The 24,849-nt window shown below is 43.6% G+C and overlaps 1 protein-coding gene across 1 annotated transcript in view; it reads right to left on the reverse strand.

Annotated features, from left to right (window-relative positions):
• Positions 1-24,849, reverse strand: part of MGAT5B (alpha-1,6-mannosylglycoprotein 6-beta-N-acetylglucosaminyltransferase B) — a 168,989-nt gene that overhangs the window by 78,097 nt on the left and 66,043 nt on the right. Inside the window, exon 3 of the mRNA XM_083428470.1 lies at positions 21,960-22,104. Within this exon, the coding sequence (XP_083284596.1) occupies positions 21,960-22,104 (145 nt within the window). The remainder of the gene's footprint in view (positions 1-21,959; positions 22,105-24,849) is intronic.

The raw sequence follows: 24,849 nt of genomic DNA on the forward strand, positions 1-24,849 counted from the left end.
TGGTAGGGTTTTGTTTTAAATAAAGTTGTTTTTTGGGTGTTTTTAACAGTTTTCAATTATATTCTAAGTAAATCAGTTTGAGATTGTTTAGAAAGCAATTAATAAATCAGTGGTGATGATGATGATATTTAAATAACTAAAACCCCTGTTTGCCTCTGTAATTTATGAAATGGCCCCACTTGCGCCACCCCCATCCCCCCAAAAAGGTTAAGGAGAGTTGACTCTCTCTGAAATTGAAGCTTTTTCTTACAGCGTAGGTTCAGCAGGTCGGATGTGCATTACAGATGCCATGTATATAAACTCAGCTATAAAAGACAACTAGTGTAGGCATGTCTTCTGTCCGGGAACTGAAGCTCTTGCATTATCATTTTTGTAATTAAAAACCACCAACCTTACTTTAACTTCCAAGGACATTACCTTGCCAAGAGATTCTTAGTCATTTTAGGAATATAAACTAAGGAGTGAAATTACACCTGCCAAGTTTTTAAACTGCCAAAAAACAACAACCCACAACCATTTGCGGCAGTATCAAAAGGCATCTGCATGAAGGAAGCTTGGACAGATCCACTACTGGTATAATCAATTGGCAAAGATCCATTGCTATAAAGAAGGGGCCAGCTTAGCTTCCACTACCTCATTCTACTGCAGGGATATGGAAACATTTATCAGGCTGTGGGTCACATTGCTATCTGGGCAACCTTTCAGGGGTCACACATGCCAGTAGTGGGCGAGACCAGAGGCAAAAAGTAGGTGGAGCGATTGGTGTCAATGTTAGCTTTGTACAGTAGGCTAGTTCCAACAGCCAGGCAAGCATGAAGCATTATCTGAGTTCAAGGACATACTCCTGCCAGGCAAAAGCACTCGGGGAGGGGGCAAAGGAGGGCCCATCAAGGATGTGGCCTCAGGAGAGGGTGTGGGGCTGGGTAAAGGGGTATAGGATGAGGAGAGTTCCAACGATCCGACAGAGAGGCCCAGAAAGCTGCAATTGGCCCCTGTGGCCTGAGGTTCCCAATCCCTGTTCTTGTACAATGATGACATTCAGATTCTTACACCTCCCAGGGAAGAAAGCAATCACACTAGTATCTCACTGGAAACCTGAGCAAACAGCCTGTCCTTGATTCATTCCAAAGGTTATTGGGAGTTTGGAGTCTTGCTTAGGGCAAAATGCCAAAAAATGAATAAAAAGACTACCAAATCTCCTTCATTCCACCTGAAAATAAATCCAGATTTAAAAAAGAAAAGCAGCAAAGAGCAGAGTGGGAGATGGAGATTTCTAGAGCTTGTATTATATCCAAGATGTCCTTTAGTAGGTTTAGAGATCTTGGTTGGCTTTGTATAGCACACAATTGGCCTCTTCAGGTGCTTACAAGCACAACCAGTTGCAAGTGGGTCACAATAAACACGATCTTATGGTTTTGCTAGGTCTTGCATTCATTCGTGCTCAGTTCACCTCCTTCTGCTGTCCCTTGCATTACTTGGTCTCTTGGCTTCCTTTACAAAAAGAGAAGTATTATTATTGCCTCTGCTAAAGTGGCTTTGGCTGACAAAACTCATGCTGCAATATATTTGTTGGTCTTTTCAGGTGGCACAGGCCTTTTTAGTGTTTAAACAGCACAAAATAATACTTTGAGAACTTAACAACATCTATCCTTCTCAGCGGGCGAATAGGGGGTGGACGCTTCCTTCATAATTAAAGAGCAGCCAGGTGACATTTCTGCTCTGCATTTCAGTGTTGCCAGAGTAGATCTAATCTTTGAATAAATAGCACACCGATCTTGGCAAATGTAATGACTGAGCAATCTCCACAAAGAAGATGTTCTAGCTGTCAAGAAACCAACCATGTTTTTTTAAACTCATGTAATCTCAGATAACAGCAGCTAGCTGCTGCTCTATGATGGCCGCAACTCTGGGAAGGCGGAGAATAAGATAATTGTTAATTGGTATAATTAAGGCTTCAGCTCTAGGAGTCCCACTGGATTCAAATGGACTTAGTTCTGAGTAGACACACATAGAGCTGCACTGTCAGTCATTCTGAAATGATGGGATGGAGCCTATTCAGCAATGCATATGTGAGTTGTAGGGTTTTCTTAAAAATTCAATCAAGTGCTTAACAACTCCATTCTTTACCAGCCCAGAAATAGGACTCACATTTTCAACCCTTTGGAGAAATGTGAATTTCAAAGAATGACTGTGTTTTGGTTCTGGTACCATTCCAGAAAGGGCGAATTAGGTAGGTTTGCTTTTATGTGCAATCTGAATCTAATTTCTTCCCAATCTCAGTTCTGCCTGCAGCTTTCCTGCTGGTAAGACTTTTCTACCTCTCCATCGTTCTAAATCACCAAAGCGTTTCAGTATGTTGCTTTTGCTACATGCATGCTATGCAGTTCCTTTGGCTTAAAGAATGGGCTGAACGAGTCGATCATTAAAGGGAAAGAGTTCTGTTGCATGAACCTTTTTGCATTAGAAATGCTTAGGCCACCATAGGAAGGATGGCCAGACTGTAAACTTTAGGGTCCCTGTACCATTAACAATTGTGCAGATGAGGGAACTTTGATGCAAAGCTGTAGGGACCTGAAAAGCACCACCTGCACAACTCCCAAAGGTAAATCGGCTCGAATGCTGAAAGGCTGGCCATCTCCTTTCTATAGAGCACCTCATTAAAATCAGAGTCTTATGCTTGTGGACAGAATGGGGTCCTGCATAAATCACATAACACACCAGGGAAAGGTTAGTGCAGTGGTGTGGATGGAGGTGGATGGGCTTGAAGTTGTGCTTGTTATCGTCAAGGAGCCAGTGTGGTCCGGTGTCTAAAATGCCAGCCTTGCACTATGGAAATAAGGATTTTAAAGAAACCACAACAACTCAACTATTGTTTCCCTGGGCAAATAGCTACCTCTCAGTTTTTTGCTCCCCCATTTGTGGAAGCAGGGCCAGTAATTGGCTTCTTCAGAGAGCGGCTTTGACGGGGAAAGTGCTGAGCAATTGCAAAGCACTTTGTGGATTGTGTTGTGTGCTAAATTATTAGTAATAATGGAGTCCATCTTACACCCTGGAGCAGAAGCTGCAGGCTACTCTTCTCCTTTCTCCAGTCCTACATTACTGAAGGCAGAGCAGGGGGTCCATTTTGTTCTCAGGAACAAAGAGGACAAAGACAACTGAATGGCTTGCACTTATTATCTGTAGAATCTAAAGGGTTGGGGCGGGGCAATAATGCAATTCAAAACTCTATTACTCTGCAGCCCTTGCCCTTCAACTGATATGTTCATCGCGGCTGTCTTGAGTGCAGAAGGAGCTGAGTTGCATTCAGAAATGTTTCAAGCCATCTCCCATGTGGCAGATGCATTTTTTTTAGAAAGCATAGTTGTGATTCCAAATGTGTGATCCAAGTGTGTGTTCAGGTTGCTTATGAGACCTCAGTGAAAATAATAGGAAATTTTCACTTTGCCTTTGCCTTTTCTGATGCAGTGTCAAATGCTGAATTTTGCCAGGCCAGGGTGACCACGGATGCATCACCAAAAAGGTGCATCTGGGGTGTGTGTGGGTGTGTAAGTTCTATATTTTAAATAATAATTCAATACATCTCACCACAATGGGGAAGACTGTGAGCTCTGTGCCTGCTCAGTTTACTGTTGATAGGCAGTTTCTGGACCCCTGCGTTCTCTTATTATGGGCCCCTCTCCTAAAACTAGACTTGAAAAAGAGACCTGTTCTCTGACAGTTCTTCAAACAAACAACAGTCCTCTGCATTGCCACCCATCCTATTGTTCTGGCCTGTTTCTCTTCACATTTGATATGTAGGTATAAGGATTGTATTCGGCCATCTCTAAGGTTCCATCAACACAAGGATTTTTGCAGTGCAAATGAACCTTCTACCCCTCTCCTTCCCCCTCCTAAATCTGATCTGGGGGTCCCAAGGTAGAGTAGGGGGTGGAGATTCCTGTTGTGCCGGTGGGAATCCTTGTGCTTGCTTCTGTTAGTGCTACATTTTAGTTGAATAGATTATTACATCTTACAGCAATTGAAATATACAAAAATTAAAAACACTGCAGCAGTTTCCATGATACACTAAAACCATACCACCTCCCCAAGGTAATCAAGAATAACCAATTAGCATGGTGGTGGTATCAACCAATCCTTTCCCATCAAATGTGTTAAGAGGAAGGTCTTAAGCTGGACCTTGCTATGGAGAGCTTTCCATAGACCAGGTGGTGGTGGTACCACAACTGAATTGGCCCTCTTCCCTTGTAAACCTGCTCACAAGTGTCTCCTAGAGAAGGGTCGTGGAGGATGGACTGAGATGTTGATTTTAGGGCTGCCTTTGGCTTCCAGGCAAAGAGAGATACTCAATCAAAGAGAACAGTTGGGGTCACACACACCCTGTTTCTTTCCCAACACAGGCCATTATGCAGGGTAACCCAAGCAGTGTCAAACAAAAGTAGTGTTCTTTAGAGAACCAGGGCCGGCTAAAGCTCCCTGTTGAGCATACCTTCAGTATCAATTCTGGGCCTGCTGAAGTGTAATGTGCAAAACACTCTTAGTGAGAAGGAGAGAGTTGCTGTAAAGCACTCAAAGGGATGGTTGGAAGTTGAATCTGGAAGGCCAAAGGCTCCTCATACCTGGCATATAGGATGCAGTGAGCTGTAGTGGGTAAAACGCTGGGACTGAACTTGATCTACATTTGTTTAGCAAGGGGAAGACCTTAGACCAGATGCATGGCAGCCGTCTCTGAAGTGATCGCCTCCAGGTGTTCTTGGCTACAGTTCCCACCATTCCCGATCCATGGCCACTCTAACTGGGGCTGGCAAGAATTGTAGTCCAATTTAGGGTACTAAGCTGGGGAAGCCTGATACATGAGAAACAGGTCAACAGGGCAATTAGAATGAAATCAAGGTTATGTTGTTGAGACTTTCTATTAAAATGTATTACTTTTGCTACTCCTATTGATGTATCTGAAGGTGAATATTGCAGCAGATCCTGTCTCCCGCAGCATAATGATTGTAAGCCTTTTCTCTTTCTGGATTGTTAAAATACAGGAAAATGTCATTACAAATGAGCAAAACTTTAGGAGGGCTGTCCTGGGTTAACTCAGCAGGAAAATGTGTCCTGATTTCAGGTCCCTTCTATTTAAGCGTTATGTTTGTTCTTGAACAGATCACTGAACCTGAAGGCTGGAATTTAAAGTACCTCAATTCTCAAGGCTAAAAAAAAAAATCCTGCCTCTGGTTTTATGAACCTTCCTGGCTCCAGCTCTTGATTTAAAGGCCACACTCTGGCAGTAACCGATCCACATCCCCCCCCCCCTTTCAAGATGGTTTATGACTCCCAGCATTGGCCCATCATGCTACCAAGGGGGGGAGGGACGACTACATATCCTGAACTTTTAAAAAAAGACACCAATCTATTTAAAATCATGGGGCAAGACTCCACTGGGATATTAGAGCTGTTCCAAGGGAAGATTATGAAAGGTGTAAATTATATCTGGCAAGCAATTAAAGATGCAGTTCTTTGCCCATTTGCCTGGGTGTTAGCCCCATCAAACCCAAAGGGATTTAAAGCTGAGATATGTAGGGAGTTTTGCTGTAAATTATTAGTATTATTAACATCCTGCCAGTCCATCAGTTAAGAAACAAATTCAAATAACATGGGATGTTGCACAACATGGCCCAAGAAAAGGGCCATGTGAAACAACAACCCCAATCTCTTTAGTGAAAGCCCTGCTCATTCTAAAGCTGCATATTCGACCCCCGAGCCATCTGAAGGCAATCCTGTATAACATTATTTTAACGTTTAATGTTTTATTATGTTTTTATATGTGTTGGAAACTGCCCAGAGTGGCTGGGGCAACCCAGTAAGGTGTGTGGGGTATAAATAGTAAAATTTTCATTATGGAATGGGACATCCCTATTTTCATCGGAGAAATGTTGGAGGGTATGCATGCATACTTAAGAGTAAGGCAGCAATTGTACCCCCCCCCCTTCCATGTTGAAGGTGTGTGCAATGGAACACCTCTCTGTCACCTTCTGCAAGCAAAGAGGAGTGTGGCCGGTTTGTTTGTTTTTACGCAGGTGGGTAATAAACAACCACTTGCAGTAATCAGTGGAAAGCCCCCAAAACAGACTGTTGCAGGGTGCTGACAGCATTTGATCCGGGTGTGTGCGCAGGGGGAGTGATTCCACAGCAGGAATATAGTGGAAACCACCCAAACAAACCTGCCCCCCCCCCCTTCTGGCCAGGTTGAGCTGACAGGGCCCTGAATGTGACGGTGAATCTGCTTTGCTGCATCTCTCCTCAGCCCCTTGTTAGGATTGTTCTGTACACTCCACAAAACCCACTGCTCACATGCCTATTTGAAACATGTTCCTTTTCTTCCACAGGCACAGGGCTAAATGTTTGGCTTTGAGGGATTTGGACAGCTATAGGAAAAGAGGCCAGTCAAACATCTGCAAGAATAAGCTGCTGTGTAGAGCAGCTGGCCACTAGAAGCCCCTTCTTGCAGTGGGGCCACCAGAGGCCTCCAATCTTATTGCAGTTCAGTCTTCTATTTGTTTTGTTTTTCTCTTCCATTCTTGAAGGGATAATCTCTTGAAAATTATGAGGACTTTGTATTCCACTGCAAGCCACTTGAACAAGCTAGTTAAGTGGAGATGAACTTTCCTATTAGTATTCTGATGATCAGTGCTAATTCAGATGAAATCAGAATTGGCTTCTGGGGGGACTTTTTAGCTGGAAAATGGGCTATACTTCTAATGAGGCCTAATGGTCAAGATTCCCAGCTGGTACAAAATTGCCACAGCTCAAATAAAAGGCTGCATTTTACTACAGATGGCAATTGGGTCTATTACTCACAGAGAGTTTTTACCAGTTCCATTAACTGTCAGCTGCTCTTTTATCAAAAAGTATTAACTTAGAAATGAGTGTTTGGCTATCGCACTCTCAAATGCTCCTTTCATTTCTTCCAAATGAGGACGTTGTGTCACATTAGCTGTTCCGCAAGAATTTCTGTGAAATGTGCTATGCATGTTTCTGTGGAAACAGACTTCAGAGTTTGAGCCCAAGAAGGCTCATGGAATATTACACTCCCGCAAGCTATATCAGAGTAAGATAATGGCACAGATAGTCTCTGTCATGCCTCTTTGCATTTTTGTCACATAACTATCGAAAAGTGATATTTTAAGACAAATGACTGAACACAATATAGAGCGAGTTTCAATTTCAGAACCTATTCAGCCCTTTCAAATTGTTTAATGGGGGGCATATGGGGGGAGCAGATAAGGGGGCCACATAGGCAGGGGACATACATGCTTGTTGGAATTTAACCTGATCTTACATCAAGGGCCAAGCTACATGTCATGATAAGCACATTTTAAAATGAGCACACTTCAGGGCAAATTTCTGTTCAGGTGGTGGTGGTGGTGGGAAAGACTTAAATGTTGTCCCAGCCATTTCCCCTTCAAAACAAAACTGGTCAGCTGAACGAAGATGGGGAAACCTGATGCCATGGACCAGCTGGACATAGAGGAATGGTGGAAAGAACCAGCTGGGGAACCCTCAAGGGAAGAAAACTCAGAGCCAGGAGTTTGGTGGTGAGATGATGAAGAGTGGTCAGAGATAGAAGAGGGAGACAACCAGGAAAGAGCTTTCCTATAAGAGGGACCAAGTGTGATTTTCTGATATGATTTTCACTCCATACATCCCATTTAAAAATTAAGTCACACACTTAATCCAAGAGTATGACTACGGCAAAGAAATCCATCCCCATAAATCTCTCAGCAGACTTTTGAATATTAAGAGTGGCTGCTTTTAAGCCCCTCTCTACAGATCTGTAGGGAGCTGATTGGCCAGAGAACCAGAGTTTGACAGAAATGTCTCTACAAGCCTCTTTCAGTTCATGGAAGTGTAAAATGTGTGAGGGACAGGAAAGAGTATGTGGCTTTGAGGGTGGGGTTTTTGGGGGTGGGTGGTTAAAAATTGCCCTAGTGGAAAAGCCTCCTTGTTGTGCTGTTGGTGGAGGAACAGTTTTGGCACTGTGTATAAAATCGTAGAGCTGAAAGGGATGCCACAGGTCATCTAGTCCCAAACCCATGACCCTGGGATTATGGTTCATTGTTCTCCGTTTGTTTTTATGGCATTTTTGTATTTTACATCTTTGTAAGTTGCTTTGAGAACCTTTTATTGGAAAAAGAATAAATTATTATTGTTAATGTAAGTGTGTAAGTGTGTGTGTGTGTGTGTGTGAGAGAGAGAGAGAGAGAGAGAGAGAGAGAGAGAGAGAGAGAGAGAGATTTATAACTATACAGTCCCTGTATGTAGGTTGTACTGTGTTTTCCTAATAATCAAATGATACCATGGTATTAAGTAGAGTTCACAGAAATGCTGCCATTGGTGCATTCCCAGTCTGCTAGCACATTTTTCTGGTGCCTCGGTAGGCTACCAGCAGTGAAGTAATAAATGCTGTTTGTTTATATATAAGCTTGTTTTGTGGCAATGGTATAAATTCCACCCAAACGTTCTGGGAGCTTGCCAGCTATTGAAATTAAAGTAAATTACTGTAGGTTCTCTCAAATAATTTTTTCCCTGGGACCTTAAAAACGTTTACTAACAAAAATATAGTACTTTTATTCCTGAGCATCAATATTGATTTTCCCTTTATTATTTTTAGATTTATATTTCCGTGTCTTGATTAAGATTCAGCTCACACTGCAGTTTATAATAGACTGACTACAGTATTTATCATCCTTCAAAAACTCCCTGTAAGATATATCTTTCCCCAAGGCAGCTCATTTTCAGTATGAGGTGACTGGGAGTTGACTCTTTTTTATATATCTTTTTTTAAAAAAGTGCACACATTAATTTAATTCCCCATTCCCCCTGCTTTGTCTCTTGTCTCCAATTTTGCCACTCTGGCTTAGTTATAGCATGTTTATCTCTTTACCGGATGCTGTATCTTTATTGCCTCTTACAAAATGGGCATTACTAAAAGATGAATCTCTTTCTGCTTTGTGCATTGTCTCCACAGCACAAACTCTAAATGCATTCTCAGTGTAATCTGGTATTCTTAGCAGCTCGCTGTCAAAAGCAGTGACTTCAATGTGTGACAAATACAAATGGTAGGAAATAGGTATTTTTAAAGACAGAATGTGAGGGATGTGTTGGAATTGAACTATTATAAAGTATCTTTCATTCATGGGTCTCAAATGTCTCTTTATATAAGGTGCACCAATTGCCTTCTTAACCAGGCAGTGAAGAGTGGTTTCAAAGCAGCGTTTGATGTTGCTTCTAGTTCAGATCTTGTCAGGTGACACAAGAGAGCCAATAGGCATCTATCTGGTGGAAACTCTGCTCTGGCTCCTGAGTCTGAGCAACTCGTTCCTTGAGTTGATTTCAGTGTCCATACTTGCCTGCCTGTCCACCTGTTGCTTGTTTTTTTCTCTCTAGACAAAGTCATTCCTACTACAGTGGTATCTTGGGTTAAGTACTTAATTTGTTCTGGAGGTCCGTTCTTAACCTGAAACTGTTCTTAACCTGAAGCACCACTTTAGCTAATGGGGCCTCCCACTGCCGCCGTGCTGCCAGAGCAAGATTTTTGTTCTCATCCTGAAGCAAAGTTCTTAACTATTTCTGGGTTAGCAGAGTCTGTAACCTGAAGCGTATGTAACCTGAAGCGTATGTAACCCGAGGTACCACTGTATTATTCTCTGTAGGGAGCTTTCTGGGTGGAAAGTACTCTTCTCACAATTAATTGAAGCACATAACATGCTGGACAGAAGTCCACACACATCACACACACCATGAATATTTTTTAACCTTTCTTGTAAGGGTGGGGCCTGAATTTGAGACAGTCTTGGCATGGCTATAGGACTTGATGCCCTCCCTCCCGTGACATAGAATTCTTTTTATTCAAAAAATGAACTCCTATTCACGTGGAGGAAGCCTAAAAGGCCATTCACTGTTAATAACTCATTTTCAAATTGCCCCCCTTAAGAATCAAAATGCTCCCCTGTGGGACGTGCACCCCACGTTGGGAACCATGGGTCTAGACCATCAGGGATGGGGAACCTCTGACCTTTCAGATGTTCTTGGACCAATACCTCCCATCATCCTTGACCATTGACCATTCTCCAGTGAGAAATGGAGTCTATCACCAGCTGGAGGACCACAGCTTCACCATTCCTGGTTTAGAGATGTGAAGGTCTGGGGGAAAGTCAGAAAATGTGGAGTGGGGACATCCCCCCCATTCTTCTGCAACCCCCATCCTCATTTTTCTGGTTTTCTCTCAGACCTTCTCATCTCTATTCCCAAATGCCAGGAATTCTGTAATCTTATCTTTGATAAAGTTGCTCCAGCACAGAAACAACCACAAATAAGCTTAACTCTCCTATTTCACATAAGAGGCACATTTAAAAAGAAGAAGTCGCCTTCCATTTATTTTCCTTCCAGAATAACCACCCACAGGAAAAACTAGCCCAAGTCTGGCACACTTCTCCCTCCCTCCCATCTTCCCCAGCATACTTTGCTCTCAGCATTTCTGGATGTGCAGGAAACTCCCTGTGCCATGGCTTTCATCGGTAAATGGTCTGAGATAGTATGACAACCCTTGGTTCCAAATGTCCACAGTCAACAGTTTGCCACCAAATGTTAATGCAGAGAGAAGCTTCCCATGATAAATGGACTCTCCAGTGCATCGAAATTTAGTGGCAGAAAAGAACAAAGGGGAAGAAATGCTGAGGAATTAGCTCTCAGGGAAAAGGAAGGAAGGAAGGAAGGTTAGAGAAAGTGAGGTTTAGTGGGAAATTAAGGAAGCATCATAAGTATGAAAAAATGACAATCCCGCAATAATTTTCAAGATGAAGCCCCAAATTATTTTTAACATGAAACGTTAATAGTGAATCTCGTAAAAACTGTTGTGGATCAATGAACTGAGATTTGGCCTTACCCAGAGGTTTCTCAGGGAGGAACTCAATGTACTGTTAAGGAGATCTTTCTGTCAGCACGAGCATTTCAGCTTGCCAGACAGAACAATTTTCCCTCTCCTCCACCTGGGTTCCTCCAATGCATGCAGAGCCAATTTGAGGGGGGGGGGGGACATGCAGGAGGAGAAGGAGGAGGAGACACAAACAAACCCTGTTGCGCTAGTGAAAAAAATCCTTATGCGGGCTTCCACCAGCAGAACTCATTAATTGAATCTGGCCACTGAAAAGTTGCACCATTCTCAGGCCTACTGCTACATATTGTTATGCTTTGGAAGGGTTTGGGAGAGTAGGCTGTATGCCTGAGCCCCCTTCTGATTCCTGGATCCAGGACGGATTCAATTTCTGGGATAGCCAGGCTAGCTTTGGATGAGGTAATGGCCCTTTAAGTATGGGACACTAAGGTAACAAAGTGGCTCTGTGCCAGAGGGCAAATAGGTGGGGGGGGCCCTCCCTCAACTCACTGATAGTTAGAAAGACAAAGGGCAGAGTTGAGTTATGTGAGCTAGAAGTTGAAAGAAGTAGGTTGGGAAGCCAGGGAGGCAGAATGGTGCCTGATTCCTGTTTGAATCCAAGGCTGTGACTATGGGAGAAATAAGACACACACCCCCTTGGGGTGTAGATGTTGTGAACTGTCTCTCCTGGGTTCAGGTTGTATGTTGTTGTTTAGTCATTTAGTCGTGTCCGACTCTTTGTGACCCCATGGACCAGAGCATGCCAGGCACTCCTGTCTTCCACTGCCTCCCGCAGTTTAGTCAAACTCATGCTGGTAGCTTTGAGAACACTGTCCAACCATCTCGTCCTCTGCCGTCCCCTTCTCCTTGTGCCCTCCATCTTTCCCAACATCAGGGTCTTTTCCAAGGAGTCTTCTCTTCTCATGAGGTGGCCAAAGTATTGGAGCCTCAGCTTCATGATCTGTCCTTCCAGTGAGCACTCAGTGCTGATTTCCTTAAGAATGGATACGTTTGATCTTCAGGTTGTATATATGTGTGTAAATACACCATATATCATAATGACACCACAGCCTCTGCTGTCCCTCATTCTGAAGGAAACTGAACCCTGGCTAAGCATCTGGAAGCCCTGGAATCTCGCACCGCTCAGAGATTGAGGTGGCATGCTGCAATATGTAAAGCAGAAATAGAAGCAATATCTCTGCCAGGGATGTTTGGAGAATGAAGATTTTTATATGTGAGGATTTATGCATATACTTTTGCATCGTGTGCATGATTGATGAATAATGTTCAGATGTTGTGAAGTATAACCTACTTTGGGACATAATCTAGGCTGGGAATCAATAATGTCAGTGCAGTTCCATGGAAGCAGAAAATCTCTATGTGGCTCCAGTCCACCCATCAATTAAACTATATGGTACTTGACTTAAAACTCTTGAATGCAATTCACTTTAACTTTTAACACTACAAAGGGAAGTTCCACACTTGAACATCTCATTCATGGAGACTCATCGGCTCCTGAGATGTGTACTCATGGGAGAATGGCACTTCATATGCCACAGCAAAATCACACACTCATTCCTCTGTCATACTGATATTAATTGCTGTGTGGGGAAAATAAAATAGGAAGCAGTCATGATCCTAATATAAGGTGTGTGGTTTATGTGACCAATATTTCAAAAAATTAAAAACAGACAACAGACATGGGACAACCGGGGTGTGGATGAGCCCCAAGTGACTATAATGTGTATCAAAGCATCATCATCATCTCTGATAACCACTTAGAATAGCCAAATTTGGTTATCAGTTTGGGAATCAAATAAGGCTGGACTCGGAGAACTTCTCAGGTACAGAGAAGTATATTACTTTGTCATTTTAAAAAATAAAACAAAACAACAGCAACAGACTACAGTGGTACCTTGGGTTAAGTACTTAATTCATTCCGGAGGTCCATTCTTAACCTGAAACTGTTCTTAACCTGAGGCACCACTTTAGCTAATGGGGCCTCTTGCTGCCGGAGCACAATTTCTGTTCTCATCCTGAACCAAAGTTCTTAACCCGAGGTACTATTTCTAGGTTAGCGGACTCTGTAAGCTGAAGCGTATGTAACCTGAAGCGTATGTAACCCAAGGTACCACTGTAATAGAGACCTGTGCTCAGAGCTTTCAAGGAGCTGCAGAACCTTGAAAGAGGCCAGTGACAACAAAAGCTTCTCTCCCATTGCCAATTACACATGTGGGGGCCCCATTCTGCATTGGAACTATAGTGGGGGCTAAGAAGTAAATCCCCCTTCCTTCATATGTCATGGTTCATCCCCCTGCCCTGAAATGCCTCCATACGTTTTACAAAAACCCACACAATTACTAATTCTTCCATGAACGTGGCAAGCACAGGATCGCCACTTTCCCTTCCTTTTATATGCAGCTCCTCTCCTGACCTGCAGAAATTAAACAAGTGAACTAAGCATTATTCTTCGCTTTATCTCCATGCCAAGAAAAGCTTCCCTTGCAATTTTATGCTGTTAAAGGCACAGGATCAAGGAAACAATGTGGTGGCTCCCGCCACGCACCAACAGATGCATCTATTTGGGAATCTTTGGCAGGGCCAAACTCTAGCACTGTCGGCAGCCTCTGAAGTCATTGTAGTCCGCTGCCAACTACCCCTGACATCCTGTCGCGATTTCAGCATGGATAATGAATGAACGGGGACATGCTGTCTCTACTCCAGCTCCCTCTCCTCATTTTGATGCAACAGCAGCCATTCTTCACCACTCACTGGCCCAGAAGCCCCTGCTGTGCCCTGTTGCTGCTGCTGCCTGGGGATTGCTGTCATGTTTCCACCCAGGAAGAAGTAGCTGCATCTGAGCGAAGTGATGGATTGCCCAGGCACTCTACGGAACACCTAGAGGTTCCATTCTCATTCTTCTTCATGAAGGGGTGTTGAAAGCGAGCTGTTCTAATGTGATTTGGGATCTGCGTTTAAGTAGCAGAGACTTCTCCAAAAAAACAATTTGGATAAAAGTGGTGCTGCAGATGGTGTGTTCCAGAAGCCCCGAACAAGAAAACAACATGCCAGTGCTATTAATTAGAAACCTCAAATGAGGTTTGCCTTGAAATTAACACCTTTTTATTGCATCTGCTTGCACCTAAACATCTGAAGAATTAAAAAGTGCTTGCCAGTATCAGTTCTCCTGGTTCAGGAGAACGAGAGAGGTGAAACAGAAGTTAAATCACAGCAAGGATGGAATATGTCATACATATGCGCGCGTGCGCGTGTACACACACACACACACACACGGCAAAGCTGTCCTATTTATGTCCCACATACCCCCTCCAAATAACTATATACCATGGGTGAGGGTAAGTTCAGATCACCCAGCCTACCAAGAAAACTGCAATACAGTGGTACCTCAGGTCAAGAACTTAATTCATTCTGGAGGTCCATTCTTAACCTGAAACTGTTCTTAACCTGAGGTACCACTTTAGCTAATGGGGTCTCCTGCTGCCACCACGCCACCACACGGTTTCTGTTCTCACCCTGATGCAAAGTTCTTAACCTGAGGTACTATTTCTGGGTTAGTGAAGTCTGTAACCTGAAGTGTATGTAACCTGAAGCGCCTGTAACCCAAGGTACCACTGTATTCTCCTACACACTGAAAGAGCAAACGAGCTCGACTGGCAAAGCCTAGGAAAGAGTTGAACATTCCTCCATCTAGTCCTGAGGTGGAGATCAGTTCCAAGCCACTGCAACTCCAAGTAACTAGGATGCCTTGACCAGAAACTCAAAGCAGGAACTAGGTTCAGGAGTATGAATTCAATTCAGGATAGTAGCTTAGCACCACCTGGCAATTATTGTCCCTGGAAACCTGGCACTCTGTGCAATGGTAGAGCTCTGGTTCTGGGAATCAGAAGGCTGGGTTCATGACCCCTCTCTCCCTGGTCATGAACCAGTTGTCTACAGGAGTTTGACACTTTGCCCCACCCTCTTTTACATGGGTTAATGCACATTGGGACTTCCTCTAGGTTTTTCTTGGTATTTGCCACCAGCCACTTATATCCTATCCCTCTCCCCACTCCAAAGGCAGGGAGTCCCTCCTAATGGCTTAAGAGGGTAGACTGTGGGTGGGTTCTCCTCTTCCTTTCGGAATGGAGTCATTCCAACTTCCCAGTCCCCACTTCTACTCTGGCCAGCAACGTTTATAGAGTGCAGGTGGGGGATGTGGTGCCATCCAGTGATGACTGGACTGCAGCTCCCATCGTTCCTGACCGTCAGCCATCCTCACTACGGCTTTTTATAGAACACATAGGCATTCAGCGTTGCTCTTGCTTTTTAATTGCATCATACCAGACTAGAATGTTTGCCAACGAAGTACCTTAAACACAGAAAGAGGAATGCATTGGCAGAACAAGCAATTTAGACAAAAGGAACTACAAGAGAATTTGACTATTCCACTTTGGCTCAAGCATTACATTAATTTGCAGAGCTGGTCCTAAGACTTAATTACTGGGCTAAAAAGACAGGGTGCTTCTCTCTTGACATTAAAGGACATTGACAGCATTTCCTTAGGATGGGCAGTGTCTGACACAAAGCCCCATCATGGGAAGACTGCCTTCTCTCTCTCTCTCTCTCTCTCTCTCTCTCTCTCTCTCTCTTCAGAGCTGGAATGTTTCCTACAGGAAGGCACAAGGGCTTAGCTATTTGCCAATTTGGGATCAACACTGCCAAGCCTGGGCATTAATTACGAAGGGCAGATGAGAGAGGAGAACAGGGAGAACTATCTGTCCAAACAGATATTCCTTTAGCTATCACCACTTAACTGAGCGTTGTTTAGGTGAGCAGAAAGATGCATCCTGTGCTGAAGGCACTTCCCTAGAGCACTCCTGGCCTACAATTAATCAGCCTGTTCTCAGGGAATGAAGGGGTCAGTTCTTCTTCTTTTCTTCTGGCTTATAAGTAACTAGTGTATCTGCATTTATCCCAAGCAGTACAGTGGTACCTCGGGTTACATACGCTTCAGGTTACAGACTCCGCTAACCCAGAAATAGTGCTTCAGGTTAAGAACTTTGCTTCAGGATGAGAACAGAAATCGTGCTCCGGCGATGCGGCGGCAGCAGGACGCCCCATTAGCTAAAGTGGTGCTTCAGGTTAAGAACAGTTTCAGGTTAAGAACGGGCCTCCGGAACGAATTAAGTACTTAAACCAAGGTACCACTGTTTTAGAAATACTAAGCAGCCATTTTGTCTAGGCAGCACAGAAGTGGCCTTTCTCTCCTGCAGCAGGGTTCAATTAAGCTAACTTAAGCCACTGGCGGAGGAAGAGGAATGGGGGGGGGCGCACTGCCCCCGGCAGCACGATCCCAGTGGGGTGCCATCATGGCTGCCCCTCCCACACGCTCTAGGTGCCACACCCCCTCAGGAGGCGTGCCACGCCCCCAGGACACGCTCCAGCCCTGCCCCCGCCTGCTCTCCACCCCTCAGTGCTAGAGCATGAAGCTCCACTACTGAAGGGAGCACTGTGGTAGCAGGTGCAGTAGTTTCTGCTCTGGTGACAAGACATTACTACTTGTTATTACATTGTGACGAGCATAATAGGCCATGAATGCAACTGTCAAATTTCCACTCAGTCAAGAAGCTCTTTGGGTGACCTTGGTCCATTCAACGTCTCCTAACCTAACCTACTTTACAGGGTTGAAGTGAGGATAAAATGGGGATAAAATGGGAGGGGGGCAGTATATTTGAATGAGAAACTATCTAATTCAGACATTTCAAACTAATATGTGAACTGAAACACAGCCACCTTTGCATTTCAGATTTTAGGATGCAGTTCTCAAACAAAACCAATGTGTTCAAAAAAAGGTGTTTATCAGGGGAAAGTGTGCACATAACTGCATATATTGGTGAAGATAATATACAAAAATATTAGGATACGTTCAGTGCTTTTCTTCTAGAAAAATAGGTTCTGGTAGTCACCATGAAGTTGTTACAGTAAGCGCCACACTTTTAAACAACAACAAAAAGAGGTGCCTCTACTGCGTACCCTTCCCCCCCTCCAATTCATCTTTATTGGTTTTTAACAACAGAAATGCTTTCTTAACGTAAAATCACAGTATAAAGTTTCAGTTTCAGTTATATACCAGCGATAGAAGACCTTCATGTAGTTTTCCTTACCCTTCAGTACCCCCGGGGGCGGGGGGAGCACCGGATACATTAGTCACAACTATATACCAAAGTGTGCTTCTTCAGAGAAATTCACACTAAATTGCTGCTGAATTTTCATGGTGAGCTTTTTAAAAAAGAACTGAGGATTGCTGCAAAAACATGGAGAAATGAATTTAAGATTGGAAAAATGAGAAACTGAGGAAAACCAAAGTTGGCATATTCGTCTCTCCTTACCCTGAGCTCCAGTTATCTAGGATAAAAAGGTAACAAAGAAAACAAGGACATCCAAGTTCTGGGACAAGTGCCAAATTCAGTGAAACTATTTGTCAGAAGAGACCTGAAGAATACTCTGGATTCCTTATGCACTTTGCAGTCTCTCCATCATACAGGTGTATCCATAGCATGTAGGTATGGAGCTGCTCTCCCTAGATAGCCATCATAGGCAGCAGGCTAGATCCCACTGGATCCTGAACCCATGACTTGGGAATATCAAGCAGCTGTTCTTACACATTCACATGCCATCCTTTCACACAAACAGCATCTGGGAGTAAGCTTTGTTGTCTGCCATTTCTTTTTCTTATGTTCTTGGCTGTTTCAATGTTTTATATATTGATTTTTGCTGTTTAAACGTGGTCATGGATTTTAATTAATTTTATTTGACTGGCTCGGCACCCCACTTTCAGACACCCAACTGAAAAGCAGTATAGAAATTTCACAAACAAGCAAACAAACATCCATGCACCCACTCGAGCAGTTGATCAATAAACTGAAAATCCTGCCAACAGCATCCAGACCCATCTGTTTCTAGGCCTTGCGCCCTCATAGTCCCTTACATCCTTGAGAATTTTAAAAATGTTCATAGCCATTCTGTAATGCCTTCGTAACAAAGCAAACAGCTAGGGAGATCTTGTTTCAAATCAGCTGAAAACCATTTAACTAATAAATCCAGAGGTTTCAAATGCCTGCATTTACTTCAAGATTATTATTGTTACTATTTGGTCAAGTGCATCTGAGTTTAGAGATGGAGATAAACACCCTATTTCCCCACAAATCTACGTGATCCGTGAATTTGAATGTGCCACTTCATTTGTCTCTCTACCACTGTATAAAAGGGTAAAGGGACCCCTGACCATTAGGTCCAGTCGTGGCCAACTCTAGGGTTGCGGTGCTCATCTTGCTTTATTGGCCGAGGGAGCCAGCGTACAGCTTCTGGGTCATATGGCCAGCATGACTACGCTGCTTCTGGCAAACCAGAGCAGTGCACAGAAACGCTGTTTACCTTCCCACTTGAGAGGTACCTATTTACTGTAATTCTTGCTCTATAAGACTCACTTTTTTCCTCCTGAAAAGTAAGGGGAAATGTGTGTGCATCTTATGGAGCGAATGCAGGCTGCGCAGCTATCCCAGAAGCCAGAACAGCAAGAGGGATTGCTGCTTTCACTGTGCAGCGATCCTTCTTGCCGTTCTGGCTACTGAGATTCAGAATATTTTTTTCTTGTTTTCCTCCTCCAAAAACTAGGTGCGTCTTGTGGTCTGGTGCATCTTCTAGAGCGAAAAATATGGTATCTACTCGCACTTTGACATGCTTTCAAACTGCTAGGTTGGCAGGACCTGGGACTGAGCAACGGGAGGTCACCCCATCGCGGGGATTTGAACCACTGACCTTCTGATCGGCAAGTCCTAGGCTCTGTGGTTTAACCCACAGCGCCACCTGCATCCCCCTACCACTGTATGAAGTGCCCTAAATGATTATCCAGAGCTAGCTTTGACTTCTCATATAGATAACTCACTTAACCCATTTACAGGTCATAACATTTCTGGTGGCCTGAATGTCTGTTTCCCTTTCAAAGATTAAAAAAAGGAAAAAATCATGCCAGGGAGTGTTGGTGCTGGCTTGCGCTCATGATTGAGAGGGCTGACGTCACATGCAGAGCGCCCTGATATCACACATCATGACGTCACAAGCACGACATCGTGACGTCCAACACGTGATGTTGCATGACATTGTGAGATTGCTGCTGGATATTGAGGGGGCTGAGCCCCTCCTTAAAACTTTGGGGGTCTAAAGTTCCTCTGCCCCCAGAGCTGGCGCCCCTGCCAAGGAGACCTTTGATCTAGGGGCCAACAAGCTTTCAGATGGAGAAAAGTGTGGCTGGTGGGGTGAGGAGGAGGAGAAGGAGGAGAGTTTGCCAAAGCAAACCTGCAGTCAACTGAATACTCTGCCACCCAGTTATTTGCTACTAACTTAATCAAAGCTTAACTTCAAAGCAGATTGCTGCTGCATTATAGAGGAAATTGGCAGCTCTCTCTTTCAAAAGCAGGCTTGGACCATTGAACTGGAATGAAGCCAAAGACCAGGGGCTTATTAAGTCCTTTGCTTCTTATTGGGGCTTAGAAGAAGTAATGGTGTGCAGATATCTCTCTGTACTACAACCCCTGCAGGGAAAAGAAAATAAGATAATTGGGAAGGAGCAAGACTGGGCACCACCATCGATTTCAGCTGCATAGTCCAGATAAAAAGCGGCTTAGCACCTTTGGAGCTCTCAATGGTGCTGGATTGTATCATACAGCAACGCAATTTTCAGCACTTTCCCTGTGTGTGTGTGTGTGCTACAACCAAAATGCATTAACTTCATAAAACCTTCTCATACGTTATTGATGTCCAATATCTGCTAAATATTCAATGTCTCAACGCCTGAAGTCAATTTTGACTTCCAATATTTGATAGACTATGCATGCTATTTAATATCTATTTGATGATTGATTGTATTAATATTTGACCTTCAGTCATTCCTAACCTATATTCTATAGCCGACAGCAAGAGCATTTGATATTCTGCATGCAATATGCACATTCAGGAGCAATTCCATACACTTTTACCAGGGAATGATTCCAGTGGGGTTTACGTCTTATTAGACTTGCACAGGATTGTGTTGTCATCCTGGCTGGTTTGCGTTATTCCAGAGTGAGGCTTGAAGAGCTACAAAAGCCTGCAAAATCTGTTTCACCTGAGACCTTGGGAAGACAGGAAATTAGCATGAGTATCACCTCTAAGTCTCTGAAAGCCTATTCAGAGGCAGTTTTAGGGTAGCATGGCCAGTTCAGCAGTACCAGGTACCAGAGCTGCAGGGGGCGCTGCAACAAAGATGTAGAGTGGAGCATAAGAGACAGGGGGTGCCATATTTTAGCATTTCACAGGCTAAAATTTGAGAGCCCAAAGTCTGCCACTGGCCTGTTGACCTCCCACCTGGAAAGGTTTTTGCTACATTTAAATTCCAGTGAAATTGAGTATGACAGGATAGTTGTGAAAAAAGAAAGACCCATTAATATTATTGAGGTCACTTCAGCCCAACTAACTTTCTTCAGATTGGAGCCACTGTTTGTTCACAGCCTAAGTAAGCAAGGGAAATTTATTGTCTGAATACACAAAATACTTTGAAGTGGATAATGAGCGAGAAAGAGAGGGGGGGGAGTTTGTTTGTTACTGGATGATTGTGGTGTTAATTACTTTGGATATTAACTTTGTTCCATGACAGTGCCCAACTTTTTTGTTCTTTAAAAAATGTTGTTTCCATTGTTAACAATTGCACAGTCATCAGAAACTAACCATGCACACTCTCAAGAGCGAGATCAAGTTGAAATCAAATTAAAAGCTCTACATTTCAAAACACGCAGTCAATCCATCATACAAATTAACTGACGTTGTTAGCCTTAGTAAAAACTGAATTGCACTTCCAGTCATTATTTTAAAACCAATCATTTATGTGGAGGTAATTAGTCATTTTATGGTGCCTACAGAATTTCTGATTCCATTCCTTATGGAGATGCTGTTTGATAGTAACTTATTAAAGGTATTTACCTCCCTACCCACACAATCCACAGCTGATTCTTGGATCAGATTCCCCCAGATAAATAATTTATTTAACTGGATTGCTCAAGATCAAGCCTGTGATTGAAGCTCAAAACCCTCAACTCTCTAATACTAAATGGCAATAGGAAAAGCCCACAATTGAAAACCTAGTGCTATTGAAGAGAGTTGCCCACTGGAGAAATAGACCTTACAATTAACATTAATGATACAGTAGCTGTTGCACCACTCATCAGTGCTCTTGGCCCTTCTCCATCACTTGTAGGGAGCAATACTGAAACCTTGCTTGCTAAGCAGGGTGGACCATTAACCATGAAGGTAATGTCCGGTTCTCCAGTTAAAAAATAGCAACCCATCTAATGATTTAAGCAAGGGACAGGGAATCGATGGTCTTCCAGGTGTTATTGGCCTCTAGCCAGCGGTGTGCGGTCAGTGGACTAGAGGGACTGGGTTAATCCCCTAAATGTTTCACTGGCACCTCCTTCTCAAAGCCTGGAAAGCTTCTGCCTGGCTTAGAGAGGGAGGCACAATGCTCCAGTGAGTCCAGAAGCCCTCCTGCCTCCTTCCCAAAGCCCAGGAAGCTTCTGTCCAGTTTAAGGAGGGAGGTGAGATGTTCACTTCTGTGACCCTCCCCACCCCAGAGCATCACCCTCACAAGCAGGCGGCTCTGGCCCTAACTGTTCTCCTTCGAAAAAATTCACCACATGCCACTGCCTTCACCTCCCATTAGCCCCAACAAGAACAGCCAACAGTAAGAGACTGTGGAAGCTGTAGCCCAAGAACGCCAGTAGGGCCACAAGTTGACCACTCCTGAATTAAGCTATATTCCTGAACCCATAATATGCCATCAGAATCAAAGAGCTTAGGAATCGGAGCATGCAGCAGCTGGAGTAATCAGTCCATATGAACTCCATATGCAGATCTAGGTCTCATCCACTTCTTGGATCCAGGAAAAGAGGAACCTGTATCAATGAATGCTTCAGGCCAATGTTTCATATCTACTGGTACTACTAACCTGTCCATAGGGAAATGTGTCTCCTCCCCTTTCCGGAAGTCCGTGCTATTCTCCAGCCTGGCTAGCACATCCATCCTCTTCACCATCATCTCCAGCATGTCACTCATCTTCCGCAGCACCCCTCTGGACTCCAGAGCACCCATCACTGCAGCCAAACAAAAAAGCAAGAGGAAAGGTAAGCACAGTCTGCAGTGGTCCTCAGGAGGCAGGAGAAAAGCATTCAGACAGGTGTGCGAAGTTGAAAGGCAACAATTGATTTTATAGTGAAAAGGGTCGTAGTGGGGTGTGCAGCAGGGGTGGGGTGTGCAGTATTGCTTGAATAATGTAATACTTTCCAGCAGGCTGCATCCAGCTAAGTGACACTTTTCTGCACTTGTGGTGTGCATGGTCCAAATGAATACAGTGGTACCTCGGGTTACAGATGCTTCAGGTTACAGACTCTGCTAACCCAGAAATAGTACCTCGGGTTAAGAACTTTGCTTCTGGACGAGAACAGAAATCGTGCGGTACCTCAGGTTAAGAACAGTTTCAGGTTAAGAACAGGCCTCCAGAACGAATTAAGTTCTTAACCCAAGGTACCACTGTAAAAAATCCCTGTTCATGTTGATTAACTTCAACAGGTTTACTCTGAGTATGTCTAGTACTGTATATAATATTGTATATTTAATATTATATTATATTATATTATATTATATATTTTCACAACATAAATAATATAAATGATTCAGTATATCTAACATTTATGCTGCAATCCCAGTGTATATGCACCTGGGTGTAAGTCCCATTGAATTCCCTGGGAGTTACGTCTGAGTAAACATGCTCTGGAGTGCATTATAGAGGTTATCAGCTTCCATCACGTAATGTACTAAGAGCCTTTAGCACAATGGTTGAATATCAGTGCCTATTAACTCAAGGGTGGGTTTGGAGTAAATGCACTGATACACTCAGGCACTACATTGCATGAAGATAAGGTGTCATCTGCCATGTTTTATGCTGACCCTGCTTTTTTTAAAAAATGCTGACCCTACCATTTTATGCTGACTCTACCATTTTTTAAAAAACAAAACCCTGCCCTTTAAACACTGGGGTGACCTGGTGAGTCACCCTGAAGCTACACCTATTGCCTTTTATTTTCTCTCTTTTGGTAATGCACAAGAGACCTTATGATGAGGTTAGAGGGCAGAGAATTAGTTCCTATTGCATAACGCTAATACTCATTAAACTTATCATTCCACTCTCATAGACTCCTTTTAAAGAAGGTACAAGACATTTTCATTTACACAGCAGCAGGGGTTAGAGCCTGCTGAGATGCAAACTGACACAGTTATGTAACACATATTTTGTAGCACAAAACACAGATCCGCAACCAGAAGCTGAATTTCTGGATATCCCAGACAAGCAAAGCAAACAATCACCAAGTTACAATTGTCTTGGAGTACGGATACAATGGCAAGAAAGTATATCGTGGATTTTGATGTATTTTAATGTGTCGATTGCACTTGAAATGTACTTGCTCTGGTGTGAACCACACTGGAGTAATCAAACAGTGGTATAAGAATATCATTGGATTTGTGTCTTTCCTCCATGAAGCACAGGAACCCTATCGGTAAGAATCTTGGCTATCCTATCATAAATAGAGACTTATGGAATCATTCAGCTAAACCTTCTTGCTAACTATTTTGATTCATGCAGAAGGCAATTCTCTACAAAGCTGAACTCCCCTCACCAGGGATAACAGCCCTGTTTTTGTTTACATTGTCACTTTTCCTGGGTCGAGAGGTTTTGCTAGGGTTGCCAACTTATTTGTGAGCTCTGCTCCAGTGCCTTTAAGAGCAGCCTGATGTGCAAAAATTAAGCAGGTGACTTTCCCCTATCACTTTATAAGCAAGCAAATGGGGTGGGTGGAATTCACCTCCTTAATTTCTGTATTTCCACCTGCTCCTAAAGGCACTGTTGCTCCCCCATATGGAATCAGGATGCCACACACCACAACATGAAACACAATTAACTATTTAACTGCCAGATTCCATTTCATTCTTCCGTGAAGGTATCCTGCCTCACTACCTAGTCCTTTCCACTCGGGCTTCAAGCCTTGGGTTTGCTAAAAAAAAATGGTTCCTTGTTCTGCCTTGCCAAAGCACCTTAGAGATGTGCTGAAGAAGCTCTGACAGCTTCAGCATCACATACCTTGGCAGTAAACCTCATGAGGAGCCAGCAGCTCTAGCACTGCCCAAGGGTGAGCTGATAAGATGTAAGAGATTTTGTTTTAGGTAGACCTCTTATCATTCAGATGCCTCAGGGGTGTGTATACCATCAGAAGAAGAAGAGGAGTTTGGATTTGATATCCTGCTTTATCACTACCCTAAGGAGTCTCAAAGCGGCTAACAATCTCATTTCCCTTCCTCCCCCACAACAAACACTCTGTGAGGTGAGTGGGGCTGAGAGACTTCAGAGAAGTGTGTCTAGCCCAAGGTCACCCAGCAGCTGCATGTGGAGGAGCGGAGAAGCGAACCCGGTTCCCCAGATTACGAGACTACTGCTCTTAACCACTACACCACACTGGTAGATTTTTCTCTCTCTATCCCTCCACACTGCTTGATGTGACCTAATTATCTGGAAGCTAAATAAAGTGAAGCAGGCCAAATTCAAACCAAATGAAGCCCTCATTGATAGTACAAAGGAGATAAAAACAACTCTCTTTTCAGGACGAACCAGAACAAGTGAGCCAAAACAAAGAAGAAAAAATTATGACTAGGTGTTGGGGAAAGGAAGCTCTAAATGCTGCCCGGAAAGGGATCTAGACAACTTAAACAGATGTGGTCATACAGCTGAACTTTTCTTAGTTGGGCCAGACCAAACTCAAGAGCCAGGTTTCCCCTTCTTTGCTCCC

The sequence above is a fragment of the Podarcis tiliguerta genome (genome assembly GCF_965153285.1).
Source record: "Podarcis tiliguerta genome assembly, chromosome: 2".
NCBI classification, from domain to species: Eukaryota; Metazoa; Chordata; class Lepidosauria; order Squamata; family Lacertidae; genus Podarcis; species Podarcis tiliguerta.